General features: G+C 59.8%; 1 protein-coding gene across 1 annotated transcript; it reads right to left on the reverse strand.

The window, feature by feature from the left end:
- Positions 1-576: 576 nt before the first annotated feature.
- Positions 577-13,485, reverse strand: P3H3 (prolyl 3-hydroxylase 3). Its single transcript, XM_062194698.1, has 15 exons — positions 12,985-13,485; positions 12,013-12,165; positions 10,790-10,994; positions 10,558-10,689; positions 9,987-10,123; positions 9,448-9,537; positions 8,453-8,505; positions 8,285-8,352; positions 8,065-8,189; positions 3,719-3,820; positions 3,297-3,447; positions 2,993-3,110; positions 2,814-2,889; positions 1,234-1,374; positions 577-1,107 (listed from the first exon to the last, which is right to left on the reverse strand). Exons 1-15 carry the CDS (start codon positions 13,441-13,443, stop codon positions 934-936), a joined length of 2,184 nt encoding a protein of 727 aa, XP_062050682.1. The 5' UTR covers positions 13,444-13,485; the 3' UTR covers positions 577-933.
- Positions 13,486-13,884: the final 399 nt, after the last annotated feature.

The following is a 13,884-nucleotide window of genomic DNA, read 5'->3' on the forward strand; positions in this document are numbered from 1 at the left end:
CCTTAGCTCAGGTGGAGGGGGAGAAGGGTAGGAACATGGGAGGGTTCGGGCAGGAGCTGAGATTAGAGGGGACTGAGCTGGATAATCCTTCTTCCCGACAAACCCCAACCAGCTGCCCCTGGGTCTGATCCTGGTCAGCAGTGGTGGTGGTGGAGGGGGGACAGGGACAGGGACAGGGGACCCACAGGAAGGCTGGCTGAGCCTGCCCCTTCTGTGGGCAGAGGACAGACTATCCATGGAAGGGAGCCCCAGCCCCCACTCCCGGCCTGGGGCAGGGCCCCCTTCTTGCTCCCATGACACACACTGTCCTGGTGGAGCTGTGAGAGCAGGAGTCAGGGGGTCAGGCCGCCCAAGTCCCAGGCGAGCTCAGAGAGGGAAGACAGGTTTAGGGTTGGAGGCCCAAGGAGCAGCTGTCAGGGGCTTGGGCCCATTTGCATGAGGGAAGCAGGTGCTGAGATTTCCCTGACAAATCACAGGCTCCAGTGGCCCCGCCCCTGGGAGGCCCAGAGACACCTGTCTCCTCCCAGGCCCGCCACAGCCACCCCCACCGCAGCCAGCAGACGCGGACACACCGGACCTGCCTTGGCTGATGGAGCCTCATGTTCTTTATTGCACGGGCTGGGAGAGGAGAGCCCGGTGTCCTTGCCCTCATCCTCTTGGATGAAGGCGGGCGGCTTCCTACCCCTGCCCCTGCCCCTCAGGGAGGCACAGCATCCCCCGTCCGTCCACCTGTGGGGCCTCCCGGCGAGTCTAGGCTGGTCTGTGCAGGGTCCTCTGAGTCCAGAGCCGGACGGTCCTTCTGGGTCCCCAAGACGGTGGGGTGTGGGGACAGAGAACTTGCCCTTCTGTTCCTGATGTTGCATGGGGGCTGACCCTGAGCTGACCTTCCACGTGTCAGTGGCCATGTATGTCCCCAAGGAGCTGGGCAGCTGCTCATAGCTCCTCCCGGACCCGAGGTGGCTTCCCAGTCTTGTCTTGCACCCGCTGAAGCCTGCGGCTTGGGGGCTCTGGGGAAGAGTCTCTGCTGGGCATTTGTTCCTCCTCCTCTCCTTCCTCTTCCTCTTCTTCCTCTGGCTCCTGCAGTAGCTCTTTGGCTTCTGTCCACTCCTGGGGGTGGGGTGGGGAGGAGAGTCTGGCCTGATCGCCCCCATGCTGCTCTCCTGCGCCATCTTGGCCCCAGCCTCTCCCCACCCCACCAGCCCCCCTCACTCACAGCCGTCCTGTGCTCCGTACCTGCTCCTTGTGCTCAGGAGCCCACGTGTGCCACAGCGCCAGGGCGCAGCGCCGACCCCGAGTCACGGCCCACACGCCATGGGGATTCTCAACACCAGAGCTGAAGGCCACGAGGCGTCCACAGCGAGGCCGCACCCGAGCCTGGAGGGAAGGGCAGGCTTGGCTCCCTGCAGCAGGATGGGCCTGCTCTCCTGCCCATCACTTCCTACTCCTTAATTTCCGGGACTGGCTCGGGCAAGGAGTGAAAATGCCAGGCCGAGGCTAATGGAGCTGGAAGTCAAAGGGAGCAGGGCCTCCACTGACGGTCTCCTGCTGGCACCCTCCCACTGTGCCCTGCTTTTTCGAGTCCAGGGTGAGGGCAGGAACACAGGGGCCAGGTTCTGGGTCAAAGAGAATGAGTACCTTGGAGGCATCTCTCCACCAAGGAAGCCTGGACTACAGGTGGGTAGGTGGCTGGGTAAGAATTAGCAGTCACTGCCTAGCACCGCACATCGCAGCGCCTGGGCTTGCTTCCAGCTCTGGTTCCTGAGTCCATCTCGCTGCTGAAGCAGCCTCTGGGAGGCAGCGGTGATGTTCAAGGAGCTGCCTGCCTGCCACCCATGTGGGAGACCTGAATTCAGTTTCTGGCTTCTGGCTTTGGCCCAGACTGGACCACTGCAGACATCTGGGGAATGAGCCAGCAAATGGGAGTTCTCTCTCTCTCTCTCCTCTCCCTATCTCTCTTTTTCTGCTTCTTAAAAAAAAAAAAAAAAAAAAAAAGGAAAAAGTAGATGAATATAATTTTTTAAAAATCACTGCTCATTCTTCCTACTCAATTTTTAAAAAGCATTTATTTATTTATATTTATTTGAAAGAGAAAATTATATCTATCATTTCCTGGTTAACTCCCCAAATGCCAGCAAAATCCAGGACCAGGCCAGGCCAAAGACAGCAGTTAGGAAATCAGTCTGGGTCCCCCATGTGGGTGGCAGGAACCCAGCTGGCTGAGCCGTCACCTGCTGCCTCCCAGGGTGCACAATGGCAGGAAGCTGGCATCGGAAGCGGGGAGGGGACTTGAACCCCGGTTCTCCAGTATGAGATGCGGGCATCCCCAGCAGCCTCTTCGGTGCTACACCAAACACCCACACCTTCTGAGTTGCTGGTGTCTATGCAGAAATTGATCCAGGAAGGAGGGGATCGTACCACCCAACATGCATTTATGACTTATCCTCACCAGGCACCGGCCCGTTCTCTCCGGTGATAAATCTAAACTACTGCCAACACACCCGACTTGGGAAACAGGAGCTCAGCAGGTTAAGAACCAGAATCTGAGCTCCAGCCTAGGTGGCCCTGCTGTGGTGAACAAGGACCAGAAAGGCTGTGCGCCATGCATCCTCCTTTAAGAGGTGAGGCAGATGCCGAAGGCAGGGTCTGGAGACCTGCGCTGGCACAGCCCCCGAACTCAGCAGTCTGGGACAGCAGGGGAAGGGGAGGGCAAAGGCGGCCCCCACCATTTCCCTGCATTTGCCTCTGGGAACCTTCTGTTTTGAATCCTGACTCCACAGCTGGGCCCTGTCACCCTGCCACCCCCACCCACATACCGTGACAGTGAGGGCGTTGGGCTCAGTAAAGAACAGGTCACCCCCCTGGAAGTCATCGTTGAGGTAGAGCACTCCACTGGGGAGGGAAGAGGGAGGGAGGCGGTGAGACCCCTGCCCACAGCGGAATGACCTCTGTGTGCCCACCTGCCTGCGCACCCCCACCCAGCAAGGCCACCCACCTGTAGTCTCGGTAGGTGTAGGCGGGGGGCTCCCGCCAGCACTCCCCGGTGTCGGGGTCCAGGACACAGTTGTCGGCATGCACGGGGTGACTCAGGTCCATGCGCTGCTCTTGCTCACCTGGGACGCAAATGGGGCTGCTGAATGCCCTCTGCCCCCGGGGCTCACAGCTGGGCAGAGAAGCCAGGCGCCCACTTGGGCAGGGCAGTTGGGGTCAAGGCTCAAAGTCACAGAGGCAGTGGTGCCGTGGTGCCATGCGCAACAGGCGCCTGAGGCTGGGGAGGCCCACCGGCACCCCCGGCTTACCTTCTATGGCACTGCGGCACACCAGGTGGGTGAAGGAGAGATGCAGGGGCCGCTCCGGGGAGAAGTAGGCCTGCGTCAAGGTGCGCACGCGCTCGCTCACCTCCAGAAGCAGCTTGGCGCCCTGGCTGCCCACAGCCCCGGCCCGCGCCAGCTGCAGGAGGCAAGAGGAGGGGCAGGAATGGAGGGAGGTGGTGGACGGGTGGTCCCAGCCCTTGCCCCTGCCCCTGCCCCGTCCCAGGAACCAAATCAAACTACCCCTTCCATCAGCTCCATGGCAGCAGAAGTCCCCGCTTCCTCAGCCCTGGGCCTAGGGATCAGGGATTTTTTGGTCCATCCCAGGAGCTAAGCCCTGGTGCCCAGGCTCCCCATACCTTCGGCTCTAGTCCTGGGCATCAGGCCAGGCCAGGGCCGCCTCCTCTCACCTGCGCTGCCTTCAGCACTGTGAGCCCCTCGAAGCGTTCGTGGGGGGTGTGGGGTGAGCGGCGACCACGATAGCCAGACCTGGCTCCAGCCCCAGCTGCATCCTAAACAGGGAGGTGCTTTGCTGTGGGCCAAAAGACCTGGCCTCGCGCCCTCCCACTCCCGGGAAGAGGCCAGAGGCTCCTGCGGTTTCCTGTAGCTCCTTCTTCTGAGCTGCAGCCCCCTTCTCAGGGAACGACCCTCTGTGGGTGCGTGAACCATGACTCTCCAGGGTCTGGCGGGGAAGGACAGCTGAGGGAGCCATGGTCAGGGCAGGAAGGGCTGGATCACTCCTCCCCCATGGGCCAAGAACACAGGAGTCTTTTTGGAGACAGGAAGTTGCACAGGCCGGAAGCTAGCGACTGCATCCGCTGGGGTGTCTCCCCTGACCTTCATTGCCTCAGAGAAACTATGGATGCCATGGCTCTACCGCCCCTCGATGCTGGTCCCCGGGGGCCCAACCACCGACACGCCCACCCTCAGCACCAGGGGCTCCGTGCTGGGGTGTCTACACTCGGGATCCTTCTCTCTTCGGACACTCACTTTGCTGTCCACTTTTGGAAGCTTAGTTTAAGTGCCACGGCGGAGTTGTGCCAGCACATGAGCCTCCCTGCTCTGAGAGATAGCCTGGTCCCAGGTCAACCTATTCTTACAGTCGTTCTTTCCATGCATTTGTACTGTGCATCTACTACGTGCTGCTCTTCAAGGGTCTGGGAACACGGTAAGCCAAAGACAGTCCCTTCCCTCACGAGAGCTTTAAACTCTAATTCATTTTATTTATTTGAAAGGCAGAGAGAGAGAGAGCTCCCACCCATAAGTTCACTCCCTAAATGCCCGCAACAGCTGGGGATGGGCCAGGATGAAATCAGGACGCAGCATCCCAACCTGAGTCTCCCACATGGGTGGCAGGGGCTCAGTTACTTGAGCCATGACTGCTGCCCCGTAGGGTGCACACTATCAGGAAGTCAGGGGAGAGCTGGGCTCAGGCACTTCAATATGGAATGCGGGTGTCCCGGGTAGCATCTTTTTTTTTTTTTTTTTTTTTTTTTGACAGGCAGAGTGGACAGTGAGAGAGAGAGACAGAGAGAAAGGTCTTTCTTTGCCGTTGGTTCACCCTCCAATGGCCGCCGCGGCTGGCGCACTGCGGCCGGCACACTGCGCTGATCCGAAGGCAGGAGCCAGGTGCTTCTCCTGGTCTCCCATGGGGTGCAGGGCCCAAGCACTTGGGCCATCCTCCACTGCACTCCCTGGCCACAGCAGAGAGCTGGCCTGGAAGAGGGGCAACTGGGACAGAATCCAGCGCCCCGACCGGGACTAGAACCCGGTGTGCAGCGCTGCAAGGCAGAGGATTAGCCTATTGAGCTGCGGCGCCGGCCGGGGTAGCATCTTAATATCTGCGCCAAACGCCCACCCCAGGGTTTATATTTTGAGATAATAAATAAATAAACCAGATCAATTCAGATGGTGGTAAGCGCATGAAGAAAATACAATCATAACAGTGCCTGGGCAGGGGAGAGAGATGCTAATTGAAGAGGTGACATCTACATTGATGCCAATAATGCAAAGGAGCCACTTGAATATCTGAGAGGAAATGCTCCAGGCAGCAGGAACAGCAAGTGCAAACGACCTGTGGTCAAAATACATGTGATCAAGGGAGAGAAGCCTGACTCCAGCCTCTCATCACCTGCCACAGGGATTCAGTCCTGAGCGTCTCTCTGTGATGTTCTACATACTGCTCATCTGGCCCCCTCTCTTCAGTCGCTTGAAATAAGGATCTAATCTAAGGCACAGACAGGCCTACGGCCCTCCAGAAAGCATTTCCCCCTATTTCTCTCCCGCTGCATTCTACACACCGCCACTAGGGGGACGACGGTGACTCCAGAGCCTGCACTTGGAGGCTCTGTGGGAATGCAGCGCCTGGGTCCTCGGATCAGTAGCTGTCCACCACTTACATACACAGCTCACGCTCTCCAGAGGGGTACAGAAGGCCCTCACTGTAATATTAAAATCTACGCATGAATTTCAAAAACTTACGCAGCAAAATAAACTCATACTTTCATTTATTTTTAACTTCTCTCGTTTTCTCTTTAAAAATCTATTGTACTTATTTGAAAAGCAGAGGTACAGAGACACAGACAGAAGGAGATCCCATCAGCTGATTCATTCCCCAAATGGCTGCAACAACTGGAGCCAGGCCAGGTTGAAGCCAGGAGTTGGGACCCCGCTTGAGTCTCCCATGTGGGTTGCAGGGGCCCAACCACTTGAGCCATCACCCACTGCCCCCATTGGCAGGCGGCTGGAGAAGTGAAGCCAGGACATGAACCCAGGCACTCCAACACGGATGCTGGCATCCGAAGCAGTGGCCTAACCATCACACCAAATGCTCACCCCTAAACTCATATTTTAAAAAAAGGTTTATTCATTTATTTAAAAGGCAAAGTGACAGAGAAAGGTAGGGGAGAGAGTTTATCTGCTTGTTCATTCCCCAGATGCCTACAATAGCCAGGGCAGAGGCAAGCTGAAGCCAAAGGCCAGGAACTCCATCTGGGCCTCTCACATAGGTGGCAGGAACGAAAGAACTTGAGTCATTATAGGAGGCACATTAGCAGAAAGTTGGATCAGAAGTAGAGGTGGGGGACCAGCATTGTGGCGTAGCAGGTAAAGCTGCCACCTGCAATGCCACTGCAGTGGACACTGGTTCTAGTCCCGGCTGCTCCACTTCAGATCCAGCTCCCTGCTAACAGTCTGGGAAAGCAGCAGAGGATGGCCCACGTGTTTGGACCCCTGCTGCCTATATGGGAGACCTGGATGAAGCTCCTGGCTCCTGGTTTTGGCCTGGCTCAGCCCTGGCCATTGCAGACATCTGGGGGAGTGAACCATCAGATGGAAGATATTCCTCTCTCTCTCTCTCTCTCTCTCTGTAAATCTTTCAAAATAAATAAATCTTTTTTTTTTTTTTTGACAGGCAGAGTGGATAGTGAGAGAGAGAGAGAGAAAGGTCTTCTTTTGCCGTTGGTTCACCCTCCAATGGCCGCCGCGGCTGGCGCACTGCGGCCGGCGCACCACACTGATCCAAAGGCAGGAGCCAGGTGCTTCTCCTGGTCTCCCATGGGGTGCAGGGCCCAAGCACTTGAGCCATCCTCCACTGCACTCCCTGGCCACAGCAGAGAGCTGGCCCGGAAGAGGGGCAGCCGGGACAGAACTGGCGCCCCGACCGGGACTAGAACCCGGTGTGCTGGCACCGCAAGGCAGAGGATTAGCCTAGTGAGCTGCGGTGCTGGCCCAAAATAAATAAATCTTAAAAAAAAAAAAAAAAAAAAAAAAAAAAAGGAAAGCCAGGCTCAGGGACATTAAAATAAATTGCCCAAGATCATGCAGGTAATAATTGTTGGAGCTGGCCCATGTCCTTAACCCCTGTGCTCTCCTCCACTTCCCAGAATGTCCCTTGTTCCTCTCCTCCTGAGACTGCCTTTCCACCCTTCTTGGCCTTGTCCCCCTCTTTAAGACTGAGCTCAGGGGCCAGCACTGTGGTGCAGCAGGTTAAGCCACTGCCTGTGATGCCCCAATATGGGTGCCAGTTAGAGCCCCAGCTGCTCCATTTCTGATCCAGCTCCTTGCTAATACACCTGGGAAAGCAGCAGAAAATGGCCCAAGTGCTTGGGCCCCTGCACCCATGTGGGAGACCCAGATGGAGTTCGAGGCTCCTGGCTTCGTATCAGCTCAGCTCCGGCAGTTGTGGCCATCTGGGGAGTGAACCAGTGGATGGAAGATCTCCCTCTCTGTCTCTACCTCTCTATGTAACTCTGTCTTTCAAATAAATACAAAATAAATCTTTAAAAAAGAGAGAGAGAGAGAGATCAGGGGCATGTGTGTGGCCTAGCGGTTATGTTAAGGTGCCCCATATCAGAGTTAAGGTGTCCCATACCAGAGTTAAGGTGTCCCACATCAGAGTGCCTCAGTTGGGTTCCTGCACTGGGTCTTGACTCCAGTTTGTGTCAGTGTAGACCCTGGGAAGCAGCGGGTGGTGGCTCACGAAGTTGGGTCCCTACCTCCCACGTGGGAGACCTGGATGTAGTTTCCTGGCTCCCAGCAGCAGCCCAGCCCAAACCAAGGTGCAGTGGTCATCTGGGGAGCGAGCCCGTGGAAGGGAGATCTCTCTCTGTCTCTCAAACAAATACGAAGTTTAAAATGAACTAAGAGTGAAACGCACAGCTGGGAGGCAGCGTGAGGCACAGTCCCTGCTGGAGAACCAGGACAGGGTGGAGGGGCCTGCCCTGCACCCCGCCACCTGCGCGCCCTGCCTTCCCACCTTGGTCAGCTGCAGCAGCACCCCGCACTCAGCTGGGGTGAGCAGCCCGTCCAGCACGGCCCGCTCTGACCCATTCAGCTGCCTGGCGTCGTGCGTCAGGGTCACTCCCTCCAGGAGAAGGACATCTGCAGGGGAAGAGACAGGGCACGGGGTGGGGGCTTACCCGAGGACAGCCCGGGAGCAGCTGGCACCCCCAGACCCTGCAGGCCCCAGAACTCACCCTTCCAGTAGGTCAGGGGCTTCGGCTGTGGGGGCTCACGGTCATAGGGCCTCTTCTCCTGATCCTCTCTCAGGGTTGAGAGACAGGCTCAGTGGCTGCCGGCCGGGTCCGCACCCCGCCTGCTTCCCAGCTCTGGCCAGGCCCCGCCCACCACAGGACACCTCCTACCTGAGCTTCTCTCTTAGCGCCTCAGGTATGAAGGTCTCTGGGGTCCAGGCGTCCTGTGGTGGTCAAGAAAAACGCCATCACCCACCAAGGCCAGCTCCTGGAACCCCTGACCTTAGATCTGCCGCCGCCTGCAGTGCCTGCATGCCATATGGGCGCCAGTTCGAGCCCTGGCTGCTCCACTTCTGATCCAGCTCTCTGCTATAGCCTGGGAAAGCAGTAGAAGATGGCCCAAGTGTTTGGGCTCCTGCACCCACGTGGGAAACCCGGAAGAAGCTCCAGGCTCTTGAGGCCATTTGGAGAGCAAACAACCAGATGGAAGACCTCTCTCTCTCTGCCTTTCAAATAAATAAATAAATCTTAAAAAAAAAAAAAAAAAAAGCTGAAGGCTAGTAAGGGACACAGCCAGCGTTGGAAGTGTCCTCAGGGTCCTCACTCTCCATCAGGGTGATCTGGCCCCCTGCCCCGGCGGCACTAAGCAATGTCCAGAAATGCATCTGACCGCCGGGAGTCAGGGGCGAGGACATGCTGTTAACAACCGCTGGGGAGAAGCCAGGGAAGCTGCTGACAGCCCTAGAGCATGGACAATAGCCCCTCCCCGCAACAGAGAAACTCCCCGGGGGCCGGGGCCGTGGTGCCAGACGGCTGAGAACCCTGCTCCATGCACCGGTGGTGCCGTGGCCAAGCTGGCCCCCAGTCTCCTCTCACAACAACAGGAATGGAAACAAATGTGCTGGGACACGGGTGCGATTAGTCCAGTCCCCAGGGAAGGAAGCTAAGGCTGAGCAAGGGGAGGTGCAGGGCTTGTCCGTGGCAGAGGGGGGACCGACACCGAGGCCTGAGTAGCCCCAAAGCTGCCCAAGCCTCCCGGTCCTGGAGAGATGTGGGCCACGGCTGCTGAGCAGCCCCCCTGACCCCCACCCCCACCCACACATGGGGCCTGCACTTGCTTCCCTCCCATGGAGCACCAAGGGACTGGGGACCAGCGGGTGACTCACAGGGTCCCTGAAGCTGCGCCCCAGGTGCTCCATGGCGTAGTAGAGCTGCCTCTTCTCACCGAGAGACCGGAGAACGAACTGCTGGACGTCCTGTGGGCCCCGGGGCAGACGGTGGACAAAGGGGACGGAGTGAAGGCTCAGGGCCCCAGGCCCTCACACTGGCCCTGCCCCCCGCCCCTGGGGTCACCAGCTCAACCCTCCTCCAGGGTGCAGCTTCAGAGCGTCTGGCTTCAAACAGGGACGGAGGGCGTGCGAGTGTGAGCACGTGAGAGCGGGCGTGGGCACATGTGAGTGTGGAAGTGCATGTGCGTGCATTCGAGTGGGTGTGGGCGCGTGTCGGTGTCAGCGTGTGTACGCATGCCCAGGTGGAGCTGGGGGCTGGGCTCAGAGCTTCAATTTGTGGGTGGTGGAGGGACAGGAGGCGATTCAGAAGTCTGACACTGGTTAAGGGGCTCCCCTGGGGGATGAGAGTGCTCGGGTGGGAGACCAGATGGGGTCTCATTTAGGACTACCTCTCCGGGTAAGCGTGAAGGAGTTACCTCTCGGGGGCCGAGGCCAGGGTGTGGCTCTCCCAGCTGGGCCTGGTACTGGGCCAGTGCCTTCTTGGCCGTCTCATCCGCCGGGTAAAAGAGCAGGACGCTCAGGACGTTTTGCACGGCCTGGGACAGGTTCCCCACTGGAAACGCAGTAGCGGGGCGGGGGCAGGGACTGAGCAGGGGGGCGGAGGCAGAGCTGCAGAAGGTGGCCGCGGGCGGCCAGCCACCCACCCAACTGCAGCAGCTCCCACCCAACCCAGCAGAACTGCTCCATTGTTGTGAGTCTCACTCAAACATACCGCAGCGGACAGAGTTCAAAGCAGAAGAGAGTGGAAATAGAGGAAGGCGAGAAGCAGCATGGGCCGAAGGAGCCAGCGGCACCCATTGCCTGCTGAGCTTTTCACAGTGGCACCAAAGGAGAGCACCTTAGAGTCCTCCTGGAGTGACAGGTCTCCCTCAGAGCCCTGTGGGAGAAGCTACAGACCCAGAGACAGGCAGGGGACGGGGTGGGCTCAGGATGCTGTCACAAGCAAACCTTCACGCCCTGTGTCCACCCTGCCCGGCCCCCACTGACCCTGGGCATAGGCCTCGTGCAGCCGTCTCAGTTGGTCGGGAAGGAAGTCCGGGACAGGGAAGCTGCGACCAGGACGCGTGGCTGTGTCCCCCACACAGCGCTGCCGGCACTGCAGGACCCGGATCCAGTGTCCTGTAAAGGACACACATGAGCCACTCAGTTCACACGGGCTCCTCCTCTCCTGGCACCAAGCCTGTACCCCCGACATGCGTACACACACACAACCCCTTACCTGCAATGGCCTCATAGAGGCCCCCCTGCCCATCAGCCCCTTCTTCCTCCTCATCTTCCAGCCCCTGCTGCTCCTCAGGCCCCTCGCAGCCGGCCCGGCAGCTCTCCACCTGGGCCAGGCTCCCCTGTAGCGCCTCCTCCAGCAGGGGCAGTGCCAGCCCTGCCTCCTGGCGTCCCAGGTGCTCCAGGCCAGTGTCATAGGCTGCCTGTTGGGGAGAAGAGGGGTGATCAGCCGAGATCCTGGGGACGGGGTGCTGAGGAAGGCTGGGAGAGAGAGGGGAATGGTCTCAACTGGGACATGGACTTGGGCTTCCTATTCACCTTGGGGAAGAACAGGGTGAGGCTCAGAACCAGAATATTAGAGCCTCAGACGTCAGGGACCATTAGAGAGGAAACCAAGTGCTGGAGGATTCTCCTCTCCAAGTCACTGAAGACCAGAACCCAGCTCTCCTGAGGCCCGAGCTGCTCGGAGCCACAGTCAATGAGGCCTGTGCACAAAGGCTGGGGGCAGGGGTGGATATTTGAGGCAGAGTTTAAAAAGCCATTTGGGGGCCTGCGCTGCGGCATAGTGGATTAAGCCACTGTCTGCAGTGCTGGCATCCCATATGGGCACTGGCTGTTCTACTTCTGATCCAGCTCCCTGCTAATGGCCTGGGAAAACCGCAGAAGATGGCCCAAGTGCTTGGGCCCCTGCTACTCACGTGGGAGACTCAGAAGAAGCTCTTGGCTGTTGCAGCCATTTGGGGAGTGAATCAGCAGATGGAAGATTGATTGATCTCCCTCTGTCTCTCCCTATGTCTCTGTAACTTTCTTTAAAACAAATAAATCTTTTTTTTTTTAAAGGCTTGCTGAGGAAATACATTTGAAGCAGCCAAAATTGCTTTACAAAAAAGAAAAAGAAGAAGCCACTCCGTATCTCTTATCAGAGTGCCTAGGCTTGAGTCCACGCCTAGCTTCTGATTCCGCTTCCTGCTAATGCAAACCCTGGGAGGCAGCAGAAGGTGGCTTAAGTACTTGGGTCCTTGCCATCCCTGTGGAAGGCCCAAACTGAATTCCTGGCTCCTGGCTTCAGGCTGGCCCAGCCTTGGCTGATGTGGGCATTTGGGGAGTGAATCAGCGGACAGAAAACTTCCGGACTTCTCTCCGGATTCCAAACAAAGTGAACATAAAAAATGTAAAACAAGAAAGGCTGAAGGCAGGCAGGAGTGGTGCTGAGGGTCTCACCCAGTGCGGGGGCGTCTCCAGGTCCCGGAAGCTCTGGGGCCGAATACCCGCCATCCTTCTGTACTTGGCCATGTCCTCGCGCATCTGCAGGTGCGTGGGGTTGGCCACAAAGAAGGTGTGTGCTGCGGCGGCGGCCAGGTCCAGCTTCTTCAGCTGGGGAGCGAAGGCAGGAGGGAGTCCTGAGGTGGGGGTCTCAGACCTCCACTGCCTTCCCAGCGCCGCTGCCCACACATACACTCCAGCCTGCAGTCCCCTAGAAATCAGAACACCGGGACTCCCCAGAGCCTGCTTTCTAAGGGAAGGGGCTCTGAAGACTGCGGAACGGGTGGGACCCCGGAGGGGCTGCATCTGGGAGACAAGCTGCCAAGTGATGGCTTAGTGAGGTGGGAAGGCTGGGGAGACCCCAGCGACCAGCCAAATATCCACAGGTCTCTAGGACCCTGAGCTGAGGTGTGTGACCAGCGCCCTCCCTTAGCCACGTAGGCAGCAGCGACTGTCTCAGGAGCTGCGCGCGGAGTCCACTGCCCGCATCCCCAGAAGTCTGGCCTGGGGAATCCTCACGGCTTACCTTTCCCAAACCTTAGCCTGCCCCCAAGCGAAGGCTCACATCACCCGCCCTGACCGCGCCGTCCAGGTCCAGCCGCCAGTTCCGCCCCTAGACTCGCTCCCCGGGGGGCTCAGCAAGGTCTCACCAGCGCCTCGCGGGCCCCCTCCCTCCATCTCGCTCTACTCCCACTCGGCCTCCTGAGCTCCCGCCCCACGGCAAGGGCGCTCGCACTCTCCCCGGGCTGTCCCTCTGACCCTAACAGGTACCGGGCAGCGATTCTGCCGGGACCTCCTGGAATGCTGAGGTCGGCTGAACGCGCCCCGCCGCCCCTAGTGCGACGCTGGGCGCCGGCTCTCCGCCCTCTCCCGGCCCAGCAACCAGCGCCGGGGGTGGGACCCTCGGGACGGGCCAGGCGGCGCCAGCACCTGGTAGTAGGCCCTCTGCAGGTAGTTGTAGGGCTCCCGGCGGCGGAAGGCGTCCCGCAGTGCGCTCCCCACGCGGAGTCGCGCCGCGCCCCCGGGGCCCAGCCTCCGCGCTGAGCACTGGGTCAGGCACTCGGCGCGGCGGAGCGCGGCGCGGAGCAGCAGTGGCTCCCAGGATTCCTGCCGGGAGTCAGGCTCCGGGGCGCCCGGCTCGGCGGCACAGCTCGCCCCGCAGTCCTGCCGCGCGCGGCCCAGCGCCGCCTGGCTCCGCAGTGCCTCCCGCAGCAGCGCCACGGCCTGCGCCCAAGCCCCGTCCGCGTAGGCGCGCAGCCCGTCCGCGTAGAGCAAGTCGGGGGCCTGAGGGGGCGCCCCCGGGGACAGCGGGGCCAGGCCGGGGGGCTCGGGGGACCCCGGGGGAGGCAGCAGCAGCAGCAGCAGCAGCAACCGGAGGAGCCGGAGCATGGTGCCCGAGCGGCCGGCCGCTGCCGAAGGGAAATGGGGAGCCGCGAGGGAGGGAGAGGAAAGGGGGGAGGGGGGAGGGGGGAGGGAAGGAAGGGAGGATGGAGAGGAGGAGGGAGCGGAGGAGAAAAGGAATGCGCCAGGCTGAGGGAGCGAGGGGGGCCCAGGCCCAGCCGGGGCGAGGCCGGCCGTGAGAGATGGCAGAGAAGGAAGAGGGAGGCCGGGCCCCGGGCAAGAAAGGGAAACCGGCCCAAGGGCAGCAGGCTGGCACCGAGGCCCGGGCTGTGGAGGGAGCGTCTGGAACTGTGTTCTCCCTTCTCTCTGCGCTCAGGCTCCCGGGTGCCTCTCACGCACTCACCCACCCCCACGCCTGCGGAGCCACAGGGAGGGCTCTGGGCCTGGCACAGCAGGGTAGCCGAGGACTTCACTGCCCAGAAGCCGCTC

This window comes from Lepus europaeus, chromosome 6 (assembly GCF_033115175.1).
Source record: "Lepus europaeus isolate LE1 chromosome 6, mLepTim1.pri, whole genome shotgun sequence".
Classification (NCBI taxonomy): Eukaryota; Metazoa; Chordata; class Mammalia; order Lagomorpha; family Leporidae; genus Lepus; species Lepus europaeus.